The sequence below is a fragment of the Equus przewalskii genome, chromosome 4 (assembly GCF_037783145.1).
Source record: "Equus przewalskii isolate Varuska chromosome 4, EquPr2, whole genome shotgun sequence".
Lineage (NCBI taxonomy): Eukaryota > Metazoa > Chordata > Mammalia > Perissodactyla > Equidae > Equus > Equus przewalskii.
Genome location: NC_091834.1, coordinates 5,517,913 through 5,540,713, shown reverse-complemented (window position 1 = coordinate 5,540,713; position 22,801 = coordinate 5,517,913). Strand labels below are relative to the sequence as shown.

The window sequence follows — 22,801 nt, the reverse complement described above, 5'->3', positions numbered from 1 at the left end:
TGGGATATTTCAGAATTTTCGTAATATTCATGACAGACCCATTTGGTAAGGGTTAAAATTTCTTGGCACTTCTTTGTGACCTCCAGATATTTCCCGAGCTTAATAATCTGTTGAGTTCTCATTTCATAAAAATAAACAGATTGGTTGTATGTGTCCTAGATGATGTTTTTTAATAAAGAGAGGTGGTGGTTAGTACATACGTAATAGCAAGTCACAGAAGTGGTTAATATTAGCTGGGTGGCAGCATGTATAACCGGGAAGGAATTAGCATTTAGAATATAGAAGGAATACCTACAAATGATGATGAAATAAACAGCCCACAAGAAAAATGGTCAAAATCATTGAAGACGTATTTTACACAAAAGAAAACATGAGTAGCCACAATAAACATAAAAAATGACCCTCAGCCTCATTAGTAATTAATGCAAAATAAAACTGGGGTTATAAGCCCGTATCAATTATATGCGGTGCGGATATTTCCTTCCAGTCTGTGGCTTTCCTTTTCCTTCTTTTAAGTGTCTTTTAAAAAGCAAACGTTTTTAATTGTTATAAAAGTCCAAGTTATCACTTGATTCTTTCATGGATTTTGCTTTTGGCATCCTGAGAAATCTTTGCTTAACGTGAGGTCACAAAGGTTTTCTCCCGTTCTTTCTTCTAGAAGTTCTCCAGTTTTAGGTTTCACGATTGGATCTTTGATCCGTTGTGAGTGAATGGCAGGTGATGCGAGGTACAGAAGGCTTTCTTTGAACTTTTTTGTTTTGACATAGGGATGTGCAGTTGTTTCGGCGCCATGCGTTGAGAGGCCTGGCCTTTCTCCGCTGAGCTGCCTTTGCAGCTTTGCCCCAGATCGGCACTTTATGTCTCCACGTGAGCTTTAGAATCAGTTGTCGCTTTGCGCAGCAAAGCCTCTTGTGGTTTTGACTAGGATTGCATTGAATCCGTAGGTCAGTTTGGGGAGAGTTGACATCTTAACAACGCTGAGACCTGGAACTCGTGCACACAGTGCCCCTCTCCGTTTTATTTAGGTTTTCTTTTTTTTCAGCAGTGTTTTGTAGTTTTCACTGCGTAGATTGTTCCCATCTTTTGTCAGATTTATCTCTAGGTATTTCATATTTTGTATGCTACTGTAATTGATATGTTTTGAAGATTTCGGTTTCTCATTGTTGATTCCTGGTATAGAAATAGGGTTCATTTTTCTGTCTTGAGCTAATGTTCTGCTACCTGTCTTCACTCGCTCAGTAGTCTTAGCAGTTTTGCGGGTTCCTTCAGCTTTTCCATATAGACAGTCGTGTTGTCTGTGAATAAAGATAGTTTTACTCCTTCCTTTCCAGTTGAATAGAAGTGGTGACAGCAGACATCCTTGTCTTGTTCCTGTTCACAGGGGGAAGGCCTTCAGTCTTTCACCTTTAAGTGGGATGTTATCTGTAGGTTTTTCATTGATGTTCTTCTGTTCCTGCTCTGTTGAGGATTTTGGTCAGCAGTGCATGTTGGATAGCGTGAAAGGTTTTTTCTGTGTTTCTTGAGCTGATCATATGGTTTTTCTTCTTTACTGTATTAATTATGGTGAATTAAATGCATTGATTTTTGAATATTAAAGCAAATTTTCATCCCTGGAGTAGACCCGACCTGGTCATTAAGTATTATTCTTTTTATTTGTTGTTTAATAAGACTTGATGAAGTTTTGTCTAGAGTTTTTGTATCTACAGCATGAGGAAAACTGGTCTGTAGCTTTCTTATGTCTTTATGAGGCTTTGGAATCAAGTAGTGCTGGCTTCGTAGAATGAGACTGGGAGTATTTCCTCCTTTTCACTTTTCAGGAAGAGTGTGTAGAATTGTTAGTATTTTTCCCATAAATGTTTGGGAGATTCACCAATTCATTTTTTATGGGAAGGTTTTTAATTGCAAATTTATTTTGTAAAGTAAATATAGAGTTATTTAGGTATGTATTTCTTCTTGATTGGGACTTGGGTATTTTGTGTCTTTCATGGTATTTGTCCATTTCATCTTGTTTTCATATTTATAGGTATAAAATTGTAATATTCTCTTATTATCCTATTACTATTTGTAAAATATGTAGCGATGTCACCTAACTCATTCCTTGTCTGGGTAATTTATGTTTTCTTTCTTTTTTTTCCCTGGTCAGCCTGGCCAAAGTTTATTAATTATTTTTATTTTCTCAAAGAACCAGCTTCTGGTTTGACTGGTTTTGTCTGTTTTTATGCTTTTCATTTCACTGATTACAGCTCATATCTATGTTATTTTCTTTCTTGTGCTTACTCTGAGTTACATTTACTTATCTTTTTCTAGTTTCTTAAGGTGGAAACTGAGGTCATTGACTTGAGATCTTCTTTTCTCATAGGCATTTAGTGCTCTGAATTTTCCTCTAGGTTCTGCTTTAGCAGCATTTCGCAGACCCTGATATGTTTTGTTTTCATTTTCATTTAGTGTAAAATACTTTATAGTTTCCGTTTGATTTCTTCTTTATCCCGTGGGTTATTTTGAAGTATCTTGGTTTCTCAATTTGGGGGTATTTTCTCTTTTTGGTTTCTAATTTAATTCCGTTGTAGTCTGAGAATGTGCTTTATGTGACTGGATCTTTTAGTTTCTGTTGAGACTTGTTTTATGGCCCAGTATGTGGTCTGTGTTGATGAATGTTCCGTGTACTTGCAAAGAGTATTTTCTGTTGAGTAGAGCGTTCTATAAATGTCCATTATGTCCAGTTGGTTGATGGTGTATTCAGATCTTCCATATCCTTACTGATTTCTGTCTACTGGTTCTATTAATTTTTCAGGATGGGAATATTGAAATGTTGAGTAACCCAAAATGTGTCTGTGCTATCCTTCTGTGAGCGAATTTCTTTTTACCACCCCTTCCTTTTTTAAGACTGTGTGTGGGAGGTGATTCTCAAATCCTTCCTTAGAGCTTTGAAAGCCTCCATTGGTTGTGGAGATAAACCTCACCATCAGAGGGCTGAGAAAAAATGAATACTTAATATTCTCTTTAGTAGAAAATAGAGACTTTGCTGATAATCCTTCCAGACTATTGTCTGTGACAGAGTTCTGAACTTTGGATTAACTCTTAGAAATTGAACCTATTTTTTGCTTGGCAAGGCAAAGGGAGTTGTCTTTATCTTCAGCCCACAGCTCCCCCTAAACAAGTGAGAAGACAGTTGTAGGACTGCCGTCTTTGGAGCCTTATTCACAGTACAGGTAGAGCTTTAGTTCTCGTTCTCCTGGTGTGCTGGAGGGGTGGAGTCAGAGGAGAAACCAGGGCAGGGAACTTCATGACACTTAACAGTCCACTCTTGTTCTCTTGTGTTTGTATCCAATCGAAGATTTATCTCTTAAGAAGAAAAGGAAAACTTCTAAATGTTAAATGCGTGGTTTTTATATTAAACCGTACAAATTGTGAAGTACAAATGTATAACAAACCCCTAAGTGGTGGTAGTCCTCAGGGCTCGACCCTTTCTGCCCAATGCCGTGCGCGGGGTCCCCAGGCAGCGCTGTTGTCTGTCTTCCTGTACCGTCTGTTGGTAAGGCGGCGGCAGGGGAGGGTCCTGCTCTGTGGCTGTTCTCAGGATTCCTGTGTGCCACACGGTGTTATAGGCCAATGGAGGCGTCCACTGCTCATGGCCACGGTGGCCCACCCTGTTGGTCAACCTCAGGGCGTTGGGGAGTTTCCCGCAGAGTCACTGGAGTGTCCATCTTCTCTGACTCCCTGAGTGTCGGGGAAGTGGGTGTGGTCTGCGATGGGACGTGGCGCCACCCTTTGGGCAGCATGAACATTAGTTACCATTTTGTGAGACGAGGTTGAACAGTGGTCGGAAAAGCATCATTTTCTGTAGAAATCTGGCAGTTAGGATATGAGACAGATATGAGAATGTATAGAATATGGAGTCAAAAATGTGTTCGTCAACTTTTCAGAATAAAAGTTAGGATAAGTGCTTAGAGCTTTCAATTGTTTTTATATTTGTATTTAAAAATTGCTTTTACGTCTCTTTTGCTTAGTTGGCCTTTTTTTTAGGGGCAAAATTCTCAGCTAGCCTGTGGGCTCCTGAGATAACTGGACTAAACTAGTAATTTCTTGTTCAACTTTCAGAGTTCCATTGAGAAAAGGAACGGCTGCGCTTATGCTGAGATTACACCAAAAATAGTCCTTCTATTTTTCTGTCATGTACACGCTCTGGCTATTTGAGAATTCAAATTTGAAACACAATAGGGATACGAGTTTCTTCTCTTTATGCATAATTAAATTATTTTTAAATTTAGAGACTTTAATGTTGGCAGTAAGATGCAATTAAGTAGTGAATAGCTTTTAATTAAGCTGTCGAGTGTTCCCTGTGTGCTGAGACCAGGGAGCAGTCCTTCGGGTGTTGAAATGGAGCGCAGTCCTCACGGTGGACAGAGCGAGGACTTGCAGGTCAGACCCCGTTTCCAGCCCTGAAGCTGCTACCCACATCTCTGAGGCTTGTGCCCACTTCAGCGGTGTAGAGATAACACCGTCCGCTCTGCGGCGTGGCTGTGAGAAATGACATAGGCATCGGTGTTTCCTAGCTGCTTCGTGCTGTGAGATGTGGCTGGGTCCTTGAAGAGGTGCTTCCGTGAGCAGACGTGTGGAGTCGCAGCCTGCCCTTTTGCTCTTGCGGGTTCCCACCATGTGTGAAGACTCTGGGCTCTGGGAACCCCGTTGGTCAAGAAACCTACTTTGCTTCGTTGAACTTCCCCTTTCCCAGACAGCTGCTCCTCCCGTCCTCCTCCACCCCCGCTGCACCCCGCCCCCCACCCCGTGGGATCCCTGCAGCCTTTTAGTTACCTTCATCTATGGAACATGATTTTGAAAATAAAGTGCCTAGCACAGTGCCCCTAATTTGTACTTGAAAAATGATATTTTCCTTTTCCTCCTTTTCGGTATTAATTTTAATGGTTTAAAACTGTGTTGGAAATTAACACTTTTGAAAAAAATTAACATTTTTTTCTTCTAATTTTTTTGAGACATAATGGACATACAACACCATGTAAATTTGCGTACAGCACAGTGACTTGACACACTGTGTGTATTGCGAAATGATTGCCCCAGTAAGTTTAGTTAACACCCATCCATCCATTTAATAATTTGCTATATTTTCTTCCTGATTTAATTTCTTTTAGTTCATGTCTTTTACCCAAAATGTTGTCATAGGGTTTGATATTAAAATCTGGGAAAAGCAAGTGTAGTGGTATGAGAGTAAGAATCTTTGAGCTTCTGGTAAAATTTCTGCTTCTCTAATTCAGCACAATTTAAATATTCATAAACATTCGTGATATTTCTCCAAGTGTTGCTCTAGGCCTCTGAGAGTTACACAGATGTATTGGAGGGTGCGTTTTAGACACTTGCTGCACCTGCTCTGAGCCCCTTGACGCTAGGCATGAACCATCCATGTGTGTCTTGAGTGATTTGTAAGAATTCTGCAGATTTAAAACATGAGAGAGAACATCTTTGCAATAAAAAAGCAGTAGATGTTAAAAGAATAAAAAGTAGAAAAGTACTATGTTAGTTTTTGAAAAAAATTGAAAAAGGTAGATAAAAAGAATAAAATATAGATAAAGAGAGTAATTTTATATCCAGAGATGTTTGTTGCTAGCGTTTTATCCTCCTAGACTTTTTCTCGTGTGTTTCACAAAAGTGGCATTGTATTATCCAGGCTACCTCGGAGCCCACTTAGTGCACTTACAGAGCAAAGGGAAGGCCTTTTTCATGCCGGGAAGCCCCTTCCTCCCCCAGAGTCTCCTTTAACACGGGGCCCCCTGTCCCTCCCGAGGAGCGAGGAGCGTAGGTGGGAGGAAGAGTGGTGGGAGGAGCCAGCTCCGGTGGAGGGAGAACTGCCATCTGTTATGCACGTCCGTGTTGGTCATCTGTAAACTGCCTGTGTGTGCAGAATTAGGCAGAGTACACATCTTTTATTTTCGTGAGTTATGTTGTAGTGACTCAAAAAGATTGTGTTTAACTCATCGCTTAGAAGATGCACAGCTTGTCTGGAAGTGTCAGGAGCTGGTGTGTGCATGCTGTGTACACCTAGTCTTAACCCTGAATTATCGTTATGGAGTGCTGGATGGTTCGTTGCCTTTCCGCGTGAAATTAAAACCAACAAAAAGCCTAATAGAAAGGCACGGGACATTTGTCTCTTAATGAAAGATATTCTTGAAAAGATGTTATTAAACATGTTTTATTCTCATTTTATGATTTAGAGCTTTCTTTTAATGATCAAGAACTGACAGAGGAAGAGATGCGATTCCATTACTGTTTTTCTGGAATTTAGTTAATTTATTATTTTTTTAAACAAAAGGTGGCTACCATCCGGTGAAGATTGGAGACCTCTTCAACGGCCGGTACCATGTGATCAGGAAGCTGGGATGGGGCCACTTCTCCACGGTCTGGCTGTGCTGGGATATGCAGTAAGTGCTTGTCGGCTCTGTCGGCTCGGTTTGATGACAGGGCGTGGCTGAGGGGCACACCTGCCTCCGTCGTGGCGTGGGGAGTGCTCAACACCAGCCTGCTCCTCCCGGCCAGACTTTTCCCCCTCTCTTTGAAGTTTATTTGCCTGTTATCTTAAAATAGTAACTTTCTTCTGCCTTTGTATCTAAAGCTTCTTCATTGAAATTACGTTTCATTGGCGTCATATTACTTTTCTTACTAACTCATCTATACCAGAAACACATTCAAATATAAAATCATAATGTATAGGCCTCTCAGTGTAGTGGTTTCTGGCTCTTTTTTTTAAAGCCATGACCTACAGTATGGAAGTGCATTGCTACCCAGTACGCATATACATGGGGTCTGCGTGTGTGTGTGTGTGTGTGGACTGAAACAAAAGTCTTACAAGAGCTAAACCTTACTATATGTGATGAACTCTGACATTTTTCTAGTCTATCTTATTTTTATTAGGAAAAGATGGAAACGCAAAGCAAAAAAGAGATTGTATTGATCCATGAGCCCACTGCTTAATTTTGGTTCCACAACTTGAAAAGTACTATTTTAAAGGAAAGCTTATTAAAAGTTTCCATTTATTGGATAGAGCTCATTATAATGATTGCTTCTGATAATATTAAAAATATGCATTTTTTTTTTAAAGGGGGAAAAGATTTGTTGCAATGAAAGTTGTAAAAAGTGCCCAGCATTATACAGAGACAGCATTGGATGAAATAAAATTGCTCAAATGTGTAAGTACTGTAAAAATGTGAATGATACAGGAAAAATTAATGACTTAAAATTTCACAGAGGGGTTTTTCTGGGTTTTACTAAATTAAAATTGCATTTATTTTTTATAAGTTCAAATACTGAATCTTAGTTTTTGAGAAAGATTAGCCCTGAGCTAACATCTGCCGCCAATCGTCCTCTTTTTGCTGAGGAAGACTGGCCCTGAGCTAACATCCGTGCCCATCTTTCTCTACTTTATGTGTGGGACGCCTGCCACAGCATGGTTTGACAAGCGGTGCCATGTCCGCACCCGGGATCCAAACTGGTGAACCCCAGGCCGCCAAAGCGGAGTGCGTGAACTTAACCACTACACCACCGGGCCGGCCCCTGAATCTTATTTTTAAAAGCATCGCTTTTATTAAAACAATATAACGGAAATGACTTTCATTCTTATGCTGCTGTTCTTGAATTCACTTTTTCCCCATAGGTTCGAGAAAGTGATCCCAGTGACCCAAATAAAGACATGGTAGTTCAGCTGATCGATGACTTCAAGATTTCAGGCATGAACGGAATACGTATCCTTCTGACACTTCTGTTGCTTCCTAATGGCTGGATTATATTGCAGTTTTTCTTTTGACTTTTAAGAAAAGGGAAATCTTTCAGGCTTGTAAACTTGTGTTTTCTGCTGTGTCACTCCAATACAGCCTCTAGTGTCGCCGCACACTGTTAGTAGATGGTATGTCTGGAGTGCTCTGCGAGGACCTTTTGGGGCTTTTGATGTAGTAGTGTCTTTTTTTTTTTTTAGTGTTAGGAAGGTTGGTTCTGAACTAACATCTGTTGCCAATCTTCCCCCACTTTTTAAAAATTTTCTCCCCGAAGCCCCAGTACATAGCTGTATATCCTAGTTGTGGGTCATTCTAGTTCCTCTGTGTGGGATGCCGCCTCAGCACAGCTTGAGAGCAGTGTATAGATCCACACCCAGGACCCACTCTGGTAAACCCTGGGCCACTGAAGTGGAGCACACGAACTTAACCACTGGGCCACCAGGCCAGCCCCATGGTGGAGTAGCATTTTGTAAAATTGTTTTTACAACAACTTGACTTGATTTTGGCGTAGAATTAGTTCCTACTCTTTTTAATTAATTCTAGTGGAGTTTATTTTATGGTGGTGGATGGAAGTGTATGCTAGCACTTCCCTTTGCTTTAAACTTTCGGACATCAGTACGCAGGTGCTGGGTATCCCCCAGGAGCTGCACAGAATCCCGTGCGGGTGAGGCAGGAAGAGGGAAAGCGCCCTGCTGACGTCATCCTGTGCGGTTGCACTGGCTCCTGCCGAGGGCCGTCTTTCCACCAGCGGGGCGTGGAAGTGTTTGGTTTCATTTATTTTGCTCCTAGTTTGTCTGCTTTGGAAAACCTGATAAAAGTACAGAGATGCGTTTTCTGTACTGTTTGGTAAATCTGACATAAGCCAGTGCTTGATGGAAGAGACCTCCCTTGTTTTCCCTTAGAAACATTTATAACGTAAATTTTCCAACACACATAAAATTAGAGAGCGCAGCGCAGTGAATCTCTATAAACCTGTCACCCAGGTTCAGTAATTATCGAGGTCTGGTCACAGTTGCTTCGTTTATCCTTTTTCTCTTCTCTTGCTGAATCATTTCAAAACGAGTCCTAGAAGTCATGTTCTTTTGCTCTACAAATGTCAGTGTGCATCTTTGAAAAAATATGGACTGAAGAAAATCGTAAAACTCATTAAATAAAATAAGAATAACTTCTTGGTATCACATATCACATCATAGTCCTTATTCAAATTTACTTGATAATGCAAAAATGACTTTTTAAATGCTCGTGTGAATCACATTCTTCAATCAAGGTTATTTTCTCCTAAGTCTTGCCTCTTCCCCTTAAGTCTGTATCAACTTACTTTAGTTGTTTAAAGATCAAATTGTTCGATTTACTTTTTTTTTCTTTTTTATTAGAATGTCAGACAGAGTATTTGCTTTCTCAAAAAGAAGTTGTCCTGATGGAAACTGAGCCTTGAAAGGTGAAAGTCTCCTAGTTAGCTATAAGGTTAGTTGTTCCTTTTGCTTCTTGCATAGGGAAGCCCACGTCCTGATTCTGGGTCCTCTTGGAAGAGAAGTGTGTCTAGCGAGAAGACAGCCAGGGCCTCTCAGGACTTCCCTTTCCCTTTGGAAAATGTCAGTTTTGCCTGGGCTCCTGGTGGGTTGTTTGCATTCTCGTCGGTTTGTATGGGGCTCAGGAGGAGGTGAGCGGGGATTCTGGTCACCCAAGACCGTAGCTCGAGGCTCAGCGCACGTGGAGAGGAGGTAATGCCGTGAGTATCCAGGATACCCGTGCCACGGTTTCACTCTCCATCCTCTGAGATAGCCGTTCGGGTGGCTGACGCAGGCACTGCCTTCATCTCCCAAGGTTCAGGAAGATTGACCCACTTACTCGGAACCCTGTGACTGATGGGGGCCAGAGGTATGTCAGGAGCCGGGGTCTCCTCCCTCCATCCTGAGGTTTTGCTCTTTCCTGTATGTCATGTTTGGAACAGATCTGGCATTTTGATGTTCGACCCGCTCGAGCTCCAGAAGCCTGAGGACAAAGCCTTCTCCCAGCTTCGCCCCCAGAGTGACGTCCTGTTTCTCCATCTGCTGAGGCTTGATCCCTCAGGGAAGCGCTCCCCTCATGCCCTGTGGATTGGAGGAAGTCTTTGTATTCTAGAGATTGGGCTCAGGGTTACTAGCACATACCGACGACTGCTCATGTCACCTTGCCCTTTGCCTTACAGTCGTTTCTGCTGACTGCTGAGCGCATTTGTCGCTCCTGCTGGATAGAGAGTAGAGCCGCTCCTTCTGTCTGCGTGAGCCTCTGGCTCGTGGGCAGGCCGGGCAGGCCCTCCTCTCGGATCAGATCTGCCGGGCAGTTCCTGAGACAGCTGACAGGGAGAAGGTTTCTTTGGAGAAACCATCTAATATGTAGGTAAATGGAGGTTTTTTTGGTGTATACATTCTAGTGGCTATTTTTTACTGTTAAATAAAGTGCTCAGAAACCACCACAGTCTAGATTTGTCATTGTTTCAAGAAGACAGATCATAATTTAGAAATCTCGGGCTTCAGCTCTGTCTTTACTAACTTTAGTCCATAGTTTGCCATTTTTTGTAATGAGCCTGGAAAATAGTAAGAAACTTCCAGCTTTAGATGATCTATGCATAAATCTATAGTGCGTCTGTTCTCCGATATTGTAGAAATACTTTTCTCGTTTTTGTTAAAAATCTTTGAAGCACTAGTTATTGTGATGTGGTAGATGCCGGTTTTTAAAAATATTAAATCCACTGACCTTCTTTAACTACCTATGTGGAGGCCTCCGGGATGAACAGAATATTCTTGAGGCGTTTCAGCGCCATTTAAAATCTTCCCGTGTGAATGACGTGAATATATTTGTGATGGACTGCGGTGGGTCGCAGTCCTGGAGGGTCGGTGATTGACTAGAATGTCTGATTGTTCCTTTTAAACAAACACCATATTCCTGAGATTTCATTCCTATAGGTTGGTCTTAATGCCGTGTCTCATCTTGTGATCCTACATTCCTGAGACCTGCCTGTGGTGTTAACACTGTCTAGTTACGAGGTGAAAGATATTATCCAAAGGCAAGATTAAGTGTCTTCACGGCGTCTGGTAAATCTCTGCTTCAGAAGGTGTTTTATCTGATGTGTGGTTGGAGATTTAGGTGGGCAGACAGGACGCTTAGGACGGGCTTCTTCGCTGTTTTCCTCCCCAGTCTCTCGGAGGTCTCAGTCTCGCTGGTTTTCACTGAGACTGGTTCCCAGGGCGGAGTGCGCTGAGGGGCATGAGCGCGGGCGCGCGTGGGCCTGGACCGCGTGGCGCAGGGAGCTCTGAATTCTGAGGTTTCCCCTCCTCCTCTCTGTGTGGGGATAAGAACGTGATTTCCTGAGGTGGTTACGAGTGCACATTAAGTGATATATGGCACATAATGAGTACCTACTGAATGTTAGATTGTTTTATTTAGGTGAGAAACCACAAATGACCACTTTTGGTATTATTGTTAGGATTGATGTTGCATTTTATAAAGAAAGAAATGTTTTGCCATGTGCCACAGTGATGCCGCTGTTAGTGGCTGCATCGCTCCAGGAAACAGCCGCAAATGATCCTTAGCCTCATCCCAGATGTCTGCATGGTCTTCGAAGTGCTGGGCCACCATCTCCTCAAGTGGATCATCAAGTCCAACTACCAAGGCCTCCCCGTGCGCTGCGTGAAGAGCATCATTCGACAGGTGAGGCTGGCGAGGGCAGCCCCCCAGCCCAGTACCTAACTGGCGAGCCCTTCAACGCATACTCCTTTTTTTACATTCAAAAATAGATTTATTTATATACTCACAAACCTATACACGTATATATATTTTAATGTATATGTAATTCCTGTTTTAAAAATATATACATATAGTGGCTGGCATTTTGAACTTGTTAAATCAACTTTATATTTATTTGGTGATGTGCCTTTCTGTTGTGTAAAGGGAGTGATGTGTAAACGTGAGGCATACATTTCTTTTGGTGTCTTGATCTTTTCTAAGGTAAGTGATATGGTATGATGAGAAATTATTTTATCCAATATCATTACCAGAAAATGTCCCACTTAGTTCCTTAGAAAATAATGAATTCGTTAGAAAATGATTCATAAGACATAGATAATTTATTGTGTCTATTTGCTATTTCTGAGTATCTTTGGATGGAGTGTAAATGAGAGAGAACTGAAGAAATGTTTAAGTTATTCAGGGAGTATTGTGTTTTGAAACTGTGTTAGATTTGTACTTTGTTTAGTTAGCTTGACAAAAGAAAACCTATAGCTAGGGTCTGATTTGGTGATGCTGCTCCAGCAAATATTTATAGAATGAGAGTGTACACATATGGAAGATCTCCTCCTACTTAGAAATGTCACCAGATGCAGTTTTCTGGGTGGAATGTATCCGTCTGGATCCCCATTGCCCCAACCGCCTCAATTAGCAAAGTTGCAGATGTGACTTATGCTGGATTCCCTCTCTGATACACTGGATAATTACTGGGCATAATTCTGCAGAGTAAGTATTTGCTTGAGAAGACAACTAGGTGTCTGGAGCCCCTCCCTTGCCTCCAGGAGCTTGAGCTGGGCCTGCCCAGGGCTCCAGGCCTGAAATACAGTCTTTGGTCCAGAATTCTTAAGTAGGAAAAGAATCAGGGAACGATGCACAATTGAAGACTTGTGAATTCAGGAGGTGGGTGCATAAAAAGATTTGCATACATGCGTATAAGTAGATTTTAAACCCTTTTTATAAAAATTTTGAAGCTTACATTTGTTTAGTAAAAGCATCGTGGGTTTTGCTTCTGAAATTGTGTCTAGGTAGCTCTGTTTGGTCGGCCCGCGTACATCTCTTGGTGTATGTTTGTCTTTCTGTGCTGTAGCTCGGCAGCCTGGTTTCTAAAGCTGTAGGTGGTGTTTGAGGAGAGGGCTGGACAGGCCGGCTCTCTGCATGGCCTGCGCGGTGGACACTCTCCTTACACATGCTGGAACGTTAGACCCACATACCTGCCCACTGTAGATTTGTGGCTGGCGTTTGTCTAATAATACATCTGTTCCCTTCGAGACTTTGGATAGTAGCATTTTAATCCATTACTTTAACATGACTAATATCTCAAGTGAAAAACGATAATTTTTCTTTGATGTAGAAGAAGATATGTGCTAAGTGAGGGGGAAAATTACTGCATAAGTTAATTGAAGTTATTTGATCCCCAAATGACACATTGGTATTTACAACTGTTAGCGGCAACTTGAAACTCTAAAAAAACTCATCTTGTTAAAAGGCTAAAAAAATTTCTTAGTTATCTCTGATAAATCCTGAAAATATTGAAAGATTTATATATTCTAACAAAAAGTAAATAATTTCAGAAATATCAGCCTGCATGTATTTCACCCAGGTTCTGTCATTCCCTTGGGCCCGGCGTCTTCCAAGACGTCTGCTGTTGCCATAGGGGACTGTCATGTCTCCACACTCGGGCTTGGCCGTGTAGGAAGGTGAATTGGCAGTTGAACCGTCGACGTTTACTGTGAATGCCACAATGGAAAAACAAAATCTAGCCTTTCTTAGCAAGTGGAAGAGCCTGTCCCTCTAAGGACGAAGTTCTTGCAGCTTCATGGAGCTTGAACGCATGCGTGCTGCGTGAACAAGCGATTTAATGGATGTGTCCTGCTCACTGCAGCTCAGGTGCCCTGTGCTCTGGAGACTGAGAGCCCTTGTACTGTTTCGTTGGTCTAGAAAAATTTCAAGATGAAAGTTGGTTTTTATGTGGTTTACACTTAGTTCTTGTAGGCAGTGTTAGAAGTTTTGTTTTGCTTTCGTGTGAACGCATCTTTAGTTTTATTTAAGAAAAATATTATCCTGGAATCTGGATTTTTTCGCCTAAACTTGTAACTTTCAAAGTAGTAAATTGTTGTATATCCCAGTAAATAATCTGCTTCCCTGAATTTCCCTTCCTTGCCTTTGCTTCAGCCACGGGTTCCGTGTTCAGACTCCCAGGGCGCACTGGAAAGATCCGTTACTGATGTAGCTGCAGGGTCACATCACGTCCCAGAGCAGACGAGGCAGGCGGCCTTCGGACACTCTCACCGTGTGGCCTCCGCCTTCCAAGTCAGGGAGCTCGAGGCCTTTCAGTCGTCCCTGTTGCTGTGTCACTTGCTCTGCTCGCTGGTCACCTCACCGTCTATCCCTCCTGTGCTGTGCCTTTTACTCTTGATGTCCTTTCCATTTCCGGCACCACCATCCTCAGTTCAGGCCCTGCCTCCTCCACCCTTTCACAGGCTTCTCTCTGCTCTCCGGGGGTCCGGCTCATCTTATTCCACTTCCCTATTCCAGGTTACTCTCCTTTCCGGTGGCAGTTGCCTTCCTAAGTAAAACTTCCTTTAATCATTCATATTCCCCATTTAGAAACTTGTAGTGGATTTCCATTGCCTGTTGTCTAAGGCTTATCGTTGGCTTCCATGAAGCAATATATGGAGTAAAGGGCTTGGGTTTTGGTGTCAAATATACCCTACTCCAGCTAAGGACTTTGGCCAAGTTACTTAGCCTTCTTAAGCCATAATTTCATCATGAAAAAAAGGAGAATGATGTACCTTCCTTTTGTTAAGATGTAAAGGGATCCTCCTCTTTTTTTTTTTATTTTGAGGAAGATTAGCCCTGAGGTAACATCTGCCGCCAATCCTCCTCTTTTTGCTGAGGAAGACCGGCCCTGAGCAAACACCTCTGCCCATCTTCCTCTACTTAATATGTGGGGCACCTGCCACAGCATGGCTTGACAAGCAGTGTAAGGTCTGCACCCGGGATCCGAACCAGCGAACTCCGGGCCACCCAAGTGGAACATGCGAACTTAACTGCTGTGCCACCGGGCTGGCCCAAGGGATCCTACTCTTAATAATTATAAATATTCATTCACTGTCTACTATGCACCAGGCACAGTTCTGAGTACTTTGCAAATTTTAGTTCTCTGAATCCTCACAATAACTCTCTGAAAATGGGTATTTTTACTCTCCCAATTTTATGGAAGAGGAGCTGAGGCACAAAGAGCTTCAGTAACTTGCCCCTCATCAGGAAGTAACTTAAAAATTAGTAAGTGGTGGAGCAGGAATTCAAACCCAGATCATCAGGCTTCGGAGCTCACACCTTTACCATTTTGCCAAGCAGCCCGTCCTGCCTTTGAAATTGCACTCGGCCTGTCCAGTAAAGCTGGACCGCTCGTCCTCCTGTGACCCTGGTGAGGGTCCTCTGCCATCTGAGGTCAGTGCACATTTCCCCTTATGAACCCTCAGTCAGCTCCTGTTACCTGGCAGGTAAATTTTCCCCATTAATTAATCTTTTAAATAGGTAATATGCCTAAATATTCTAAAATGTGTGTCCTTCTCGTACCCAGTTTCCCTCCTGGAATCAACCATTTTCTTATGAATATTCACTAACGTCCCAAGCATTTATAAATACATGCTGATTTACCAAAATTTTTATTCATAAATTTTTACTAGTTTCGTTTTTAGTTTTTAATTTTTTGCTTGGGGAAGATTCGCCCTGAGCTGACATCTGTGCCAGTCTTCCTCTATTTTGTATGTGGGACGCTGCCACAGCATGGCTGCCAATGAATGGTGTAGGTCTGTGCCTGGGAACCAAACCTAGGCCACCAAAGCAGAGCGTGCCAAACTTAACCACTAGGCCACGGGGGCCAGCCCCTTTACTAGTTTCATTTTGTAGGTATTTTAGAGAAAATCCATGCCTTGCCATTTTTAGCTTCACGTCTGATCATTTCTTTTGTCCTAGATGCTGAAAATACCATCCTTTCTTTTCTACCCGTGCTTTTAAAGATTCAGCCAAAATCCCACCTGTGTGGCAGAGGCTTCCGGTGCTTCCCCGTTCAGAGTGGTTTTCCTTCCCTCCTTGGTGCCCGCAGCCTGCATCTGGTCCTTCCTGAAGACTGCAGGGTCACACAGTGGGGGCCGAAGCTTCTCAACCCTGAACTGGTGGCCTTTGAGGCTGGTTCCTCTTCACTGTAGGGGCCTGTGCTGTGCATTGTAGGATGTTTAGCAGCATCCCTGGCCTCTTCCCACTAGGTGGCCTGTATCAGTCACCGCCCCCCCATAGGACAATTAAAAACGTCTCTGAACTTGTCACATGTCCCCAAGGAGGCGAAATTCCTTCTCAGTGAGAACCCCTGGAACAGGGGAAAGTCCAGCGGGTATGTGCCTTGGTGGTAGGCTTAGTTTCAAATTCTAACTTTGGCACTTAGTATTTTGTGACCCCGATCGAATTACTTAACTGCTGTGAATCTATTCCCGCATTTGTGAAATGGGGATGGTAATATGTAATTTGTGGCTTTATTTTAGAGATTAATACTGAGAGACTCCTGGTAAAGAGTCCCGCATAGTGACCAGCACGAAGTAGTCGTGGTCTCTCCCCAGCTGCGTTGTGAGCACCTCAGAGTTACGGACCATGTGTTGGGAGTTCCACATCTCTATGTAGCTTGCTTCATGTCATATGTGGTCAAGAAACTTTTTTTTTTTTTTTGAGGAAGATTAGCCCTGAGCTAACATCTGTCACCAATCTTCCTCTTTTTGCTGAGGACGACTGGCCCTGAGCTAACATCTGTGCCCATCTTCCTCTAGTTTATATGTGGGACGCCACCTCTGCATGGCTGGCCAAGTGGTGCCATGTCCGCACCCTGCATCTGAACCGGTGAGCCCCGGGCCGCTGAGAAGCGGAACATGCGAACTTAACCGCTGCGCCACCAGGCCGGCCCCAAGAAACGTTTTCAATAGGTGTCTTTTCTGAAATGAAAGAGCAGACGTGTGTTCCTCTTGTTCTGTACAAAAGGGCTGACCTGTCTGTGATTTGACAAGCTCATAGATGAACGTTGCCACTTGCTTATTCCCTAAAAGTAATGACACAACTGACTCAATGGCTTGCTCAGCGTTTCCACTCCCCGAGTGTCGGTCCTCTGGGCGGTTCTTGGCTGTCCTCATTTGGCCGTGGTGTCCTCGTGTGGGGTCAGGGGGCCCTCCTGGTGGCCTCTGACGGTGGTGGGAGGACGGCGTGGGCAGCCTCCTCTCGGGCTGCTGCTCTGGCCTCACGGGTGGCGTCTGTGGTTGTCTGTTCGGCCCTCAGCTTTCCTTTCTCTTTTCTCTTTGAAGCAGCTTTCCTGAGGTCTGTTTTATGTCTAGCTCTTATTTCTAAATCTGAGAGGAGAGAGGGCACCCGTGTTGGCACTGCTTGTTCGCGGTGCGTTAAAGATAGCCCACAGGTGATGGGTGTTTCCACACCGCGGCGTTCTTTAAACGTGGCTTTGACTTTCTTAGGCCATTGAAAGGGTAGCTGACATTTTGCTTCTCGAAACTTTGTGGTTTAATTTATTGCCCTTTCCAGAAACCTTGCAGAGAAGTGGCTGCTTCCATCACGTGGAGCTTGGAAAGGGCAAGGCCCCGATCTGGGTGACTCTGCTACAGGACTGGAGAAAGTGGCAGTTGGAGCCTGTAGCCCTGGATTTTTAAGTTATTGTTACTCTTTCCTGTCATTGCGATTGTCACTAACACTCGTTCTGCTCTCTCAGGCCCTCGCTGGGGCGCACGTTTTACAGGTGTTCATGGTTTTAGGTGCCTTATTTGTATCATGCCACCTGGTCTTCACCACAACCTTAGGAGGCCAGAGATGCCATCTCTGCAGAAGGCGTCGCGCAGAGAGGGCGAGAATCTTCTGCAGGCCCCTCAGCTACTGTGGGGAAAGCAGTATTTGAATCCAGGTGACGCGACTCCAGGATCCCTGCTCTCATTGTGGGGTGGGGTGAAGTGTCCGCAGGAGGATTTGGGAGCATGTTAGGTTGTGGCCTGTCTGTATGAGACGTGTGCATCGTGTCTCTGTTTGTGGTAACTCGTTTTATTTTGCCTTAATGGTAGAGCTGGCAGTTAGATTGTTTAAAAGTACAGCCAGTAGATTTTATTTAAGAGGTCATTTGTCATTGGTAATACGTGCTGCAATGTGTAAGCTAAGGGGACTCAGAATGCAGTGCTTTTCCAAACCCACCTTCTTTGGGGCCATGGCCCCCGTGGGCCTGGGAGGCGTGGCCCTGCTGGGCAGGCTGGCTCGCCTGTTATCACTGACTGATTTTGTCTATACTTAGTATTTATTTACCGTTTTAATTACTTCACTGCTCCTCGTTGATTAGGATCGAGCCAGTATTGTTCACTTTTGGACCAGGAGATTGATTTTAAGTTGGTGAACGTGTTTATCTTTTGGATTTGTTCCGTGTAGTAGTATGTCTGATTCTGTGCTAACCTGGGATCCCTCAGAATGTTGGTCCTCAGCTCAGAAAGATGGGGGACTCGCCCCTTTCAGGGGAGTGAGTGAGGCTCTCTCTCCGCCTCCTTGCTCCTGTGCGCTCTTGTGCTGGGCGTGTGGCCTTGTCTGCGTCCTGCCCTCGTTCAGCAGCCCAGCTGCCAGGTTTCCTCGTTGATTCTCGCTCGTCCATGTTGATAGGACAGTAGTCGGGTATTTGAGGAAGTGGATCAGGCCTGCGTCTGCTGGGTCCCCTGTCCAGGGCGTCTCGTTGTTGTCCTCTTCCATCGTGGCAGGCGTCTCCAGCCCTCTCCATGCAGGTTGACATCACGCGTGTCAGAAGCAGTTGGTAGAAAAAAAACAAATTAAAAAAAAAAAGAAGCAGTTGGTAGGACTTGCCTCATGTCTGTCTCAGGGAGGCAGAAAAATCCAGGGGGAGCTGGAGCTTCCCTGGGGAACCATTTCTCGGCTTCAGGAGAGCCCCACTGGTGTTTCCTGCACACCCATGAGGAGTTGGCATCCGGGGAAGGGCTCCTGCTTGGGGCCCCTGGCCCACTTGTCCATCCGGCTGCCACTGGGGCCTCTCCTGGTGCAGCATTAGCAACACCTTACTGTGGAGTGAGAGGCAGGCCAGGTCTCCTGGCCTCGTGTCCTCAGCCTGGTCGGGGTGGGAAGAAAGGCCCCACGTTGTGCCCAGGGTCAGAAAATGCTTTGGAAAGTTGCTCTCTTTCTGTCTCTCTTTGCAGTTTAGAATTTGGGGGAAGCGTGAGCAGGGCTGGGCATGCCTTCTAGAGAAGTCTCTGCATTGCTCTTAACTTCTGTATCTGCAAGGATTCCTCCTCTTCTGTCTGCAGGATAACAGGACCTATTTTAGCGAGGCGCTGTGGAGGGGAGCTGGCTTGTGCGCAAACACAAGTGACTGACGGTCTCTGGTGCGGTCCGTAGTGCGTGGGAAGACCCTCAGAGACCACCTGCACCCAGCCCCGCATTGGACGGCTGAGCTGAGGTCAGGGAAGGGGAGGGACTTGCTCGGAGCTGTGGCTGTGAGTTCCTGACCAGATGCAGGGCTTCCCGCCCCCGCCCTGGGCTCTGCCTTCTGCCACCCTGGGAGGGAAGTGGCCCGCTCCAGCAGGTGCACGCGGCCCATCGGGGGGTGCAGGCCGGCCCTGGCCCACCCAGGTGGGCTGAGCGCCGCTTCCATGGCAGCTGTGGATGGGAGCAGGCGGCGGTGAGGGCCTCTGCTGCCTCCTGCCGATGAGGCGGGTGCGTCTTAGGCGAGAGAGACGTGCTCGTTTGAGCAATGAAGGCCGCAGAGGGGAGATTAGCGAAGGCTCCTTTGGACTCTGTTTTTCAGAATTTGCAAGAGGAGAGCTCTCCTTGGACATGAAACTTGATTTGTTGATTTTTATTTTTTTGCAGCGTCATAGTTATTCTCCGTAAATGGTTGAAAGATTGCTCAGCATTCTTGTTTGAGTCTGGATTCTGCGGTGCTTTATTGCTTTCAGCTTCACTGGCTGAGAGCAGGAATGATATTTTTGAAAATAAAACCATTCTTCTTATCTTACAGCTAAAGATTTTTTTAAAGAATAGTAGTCTGGAATTAAAAGAAATTATGGAATCAGAGTTTTGTTGCTGGAATGTACTGCAGAAGTTAGCGGGTAGAGCCCATTCCTATTAGAGCGGGAGAAATGGGACCCCGAGAAGTTTGATGAGTGACTTGGCAAAGGTACAGTCATTTCGTCAGGATCAGTACATGTCTTCTGATTCTACCACTTATTTTGAGTCTCTGATCCTTCCCGAATTTCGAATAGAGATACTTCCCCTCGTTTTCAGATGAGAAGGTGGAGGCTCAGGCAGCGTCGGTGCCTCGCCAGCAAGTGGATGATGGAGCGGCAGTTTAGGAGCCTGTGACTCCCAAGGTCGTAATTTAACAGCGCGCCGTGCTGCGTCTCGTAACTGTTTACTTTCCTTTAATGATTTGCATCATCTTAATTAACTTACTTAATTTGTCCCAGTGGTGAAGTCTGTTCCTTGTGTTCATTCTCAGACGTTATAAGCTGCGCTTCATAAGGAAAGTTAACCCAGTTGAGTGCAATAGCTAATATTTTAAAAATCTGGGACCTTCAGTTCTTGCTGAGAGCACGTTGATGGTGTCGAGTGCCTCGTTGCCTTTGGGCACTCGGTACACCTTTGGATGCTGAAGCTGGTTAACTCTTACCTGTGTAGGCCCGCACGCAGTGAAACAGCCTCAGAACTACGAAGGAGCTCAGGTGGGACAATGGGGGTGACTTGGGCATGAGATGGTGTTGAAAAGATCTTTTAGGAAAGATGCTTGACATTTACTTTGAGTTAATATTTGATAATTGAAATTTTATTGGAATAAATTTGAAACTCTTCAAAGTTTCTCAGATCTTGTTTCTTTGACCTTTATAGGCTGGAAATCATCAGTGTGCCTTTTAGTTTCTTGTACTTCTCAGGCTCTTTCTTGTTACTCAGATATAAAAACTCAACATGTTATTTCAGTTTGCACAAAGAAAATGCATGGATGTCAGTGTATAACCTACAGGCCATTGGACTGTGTTCCCTTCAGGATTATAATCTTATTCTTTATGGAAATATATAATGATATCTTTCTTACCATTGGTCCTTTGGTATTTTAAACATAATTTAAACATATTCTTATTCCAGTATTATCTAAAACATTAAATATTCTAAGGTAAAAAGTCAAAAGTTTTTCCTTGTCTTATTCTATATCTGTCCATTTTACTGGTACTTACTAGGAACTGTCAGCATTTTAAATCGTGTTTGCTGTGCCCATGGTTTGGCTTGGTTTCTTTTTGGGCAATTCTTTACCTCCCTTGGCTTGAGACAGTAAATGAGGACGTGAGGACGATATAAGCCCCGTGCGGACGGGGGACTTCATTATATGCTGCATATCACACACCTGGGGTCAGCTGATGTGTGCTCAGTGAAGTCGTGTAAAAAGCCTTCCTAGGAAAGTTATTTTAGATGAGTGTAGGGATTTCCATCCTGTGTAAGAGACAGGTCTTCCTGTTTTCATTTCCCTCTGGAACCTCTGTCCCCTCACTTGCTGACGCTGTGTCATTTGCTGAGGTGGTTTCGCCAGATACTCAAGGTGGACAGGTGCATCCGGTTTACTGAGAACTTTCCAGAGCTGGGTGATGTTATGTATCTTCTGCTTGTCTTTCTCCCACTTCTTTGTCTATTGTGGGCAAGACCCATAAATGACTTAAAATGTTTAAATGCTAATATTTATTAAGCATGTGGAATTTCTAATGTATGGGAACATCTGTATTTTAAAAATAATTTCTGTTTATGGAAAGAATTGAAAGCTTTCCTCTCTAATTGGCCTTTTATTTAGATCCCAGCACTCTGTCTGTTCCGGGGTGTTCTCCGTTTTTCCTGATACCTGCGGTGATTATGTGACTGTTTGCTTCAGCAGTGTCCTTGTAGCTCAGTGCTGTGGTGTTAGCTGGGTACCAGGGCTGTTTAGCCCTCATCTCCTGCGGTATGAAAAATGTGTGCACATCATTAGCCATCGTGGAAATGCAGAGCAATGACATACACGCTTCATACCCGCTAGGGTGACTAAAATAAAACAGACAGATAACATCAAGTGTTGGCCATGATGAAGAAATTGGAACCCTCATCCATCGCTAGTGGGAGGGTGAAACAGTGCTGCCACTCATCTTAAATGGTTTAGCAATTCATCAAAAAGCTAAACATAAACCGTATGACCCAACAATGGCACTCCCGGGTATATACTCAAGAAAAGTAAAAACATATGTCCACACAAAAACTTGTGCATGAATGTTCATGGAAATATTATTTATAATAGTCCCAAAGTGGAAAAAACCCAAATGTTCATCAAGGGAATGGCCAAATAAAACGTGTATATCCCACGGAACATTATTTGGCAGTTAAAAGAAATGAAGTATTGACACATGCTACACATGAATGAACCTTGAAGACATTATGCCAGTTACAGAAGACCGCTGGGTATGATTGCATTTATATAAAATGTCCAGAATCGGCAAATCTATAGAGAAAGTTAGATTAGTGGTTTCTTAGGGCTGGAGGAGTTGCGAGGAGATGGAGAGCGACTGTTAATGTTTCTTTTGTGAGTGACGAAGTGTTCTAAATTAGATGGTGGCGATGGTTGCACATCTAAATACCATTGAGTTCCACACTTAAAAGAGTGAATTGTACGGTCTGTAAATTAGATCTCAATAAAGCTGTTATTAAAAAGTATATATATATATATATATGGTGCACTTGCTTCCACCAGCATAAATTGCCACCAGAATGATACACATCTGCTGCCTATGGGAAAGAGCTGTGTTCCCTTGGGGGCCAGGGCGAGAGGTCGATTTTTACTAAATACCCTTTTGTGTCTTTTGAGTGTTGCACCTTGTGATAATATTACCTGTTTTCCAAATAAATGTTGAATAATAAAGGTATTAATAACTCTCTTGATTTTCTGTGCCCAGGTCCTTCAGGGCTTAGATTACCTGCACAGTAAGTGCAAGATCATTCACACTGACATAAAGCCGGAGAACATCTTGATGTGCGTGGATGGCGCATATGTGAGAAGAATGGCAGCTGAGGCCACCGAGTGGCAGAAGGCGGGCGCTCCCCCTCCCTCGGGGTCTGCAGGTGAGGAGCTGAGCCAGCTTCGTCTCGGTCTGTTCGGGGACATTGAGAGCCTGCACAGTGGCACATCGAAGGCGGTTGAGTCAGACGTGTCCATA

The 22,801-nt window shown here is 43.9% G+C and overlaps 1 protein-coding gene across 48 annotated transcripts in view; it reads left to right on the top strand.

Moving 5' to 3' along the window:
• The window catches only part of SRPK2 (SRSF protein kinase 2), a 228,861-nt gene that overhangs the window by 177,926 nt on the left and 28,134 nt on the right, over window positions 1–22,801 (top strand). For all 48 annotated transcript variants that reach the window (XM_070617120.1, XM_070617109.1, XM_070617096.1 and 45 more), the window contains 5 exons: window positions 6,323–6,431; window positions 7,109–7,196; window positions 7,661–7,748; window positions 11,362–11,468; window positions 22,541–22,706. In XM_070617120.1, the coding sequence (XP_070473221.1) occupies window positions 6,427–6,431; window positions 7,109–7,196; window positions 7,661–7,748; window positions 11,362–11,468; window positions 22,541–22,706 (454 nt within the window). In that variant the 5' untranslated portion in view covers window positions 6,323–6,426. The remainder of the gene's footprint in view (window positions 1–6,322; window positions 6,432–7,108; window positions 7,197–7,660; window positions 7,749–11,361; window positions 11,469–22,540; window positions 22,707–22,801) is intronic.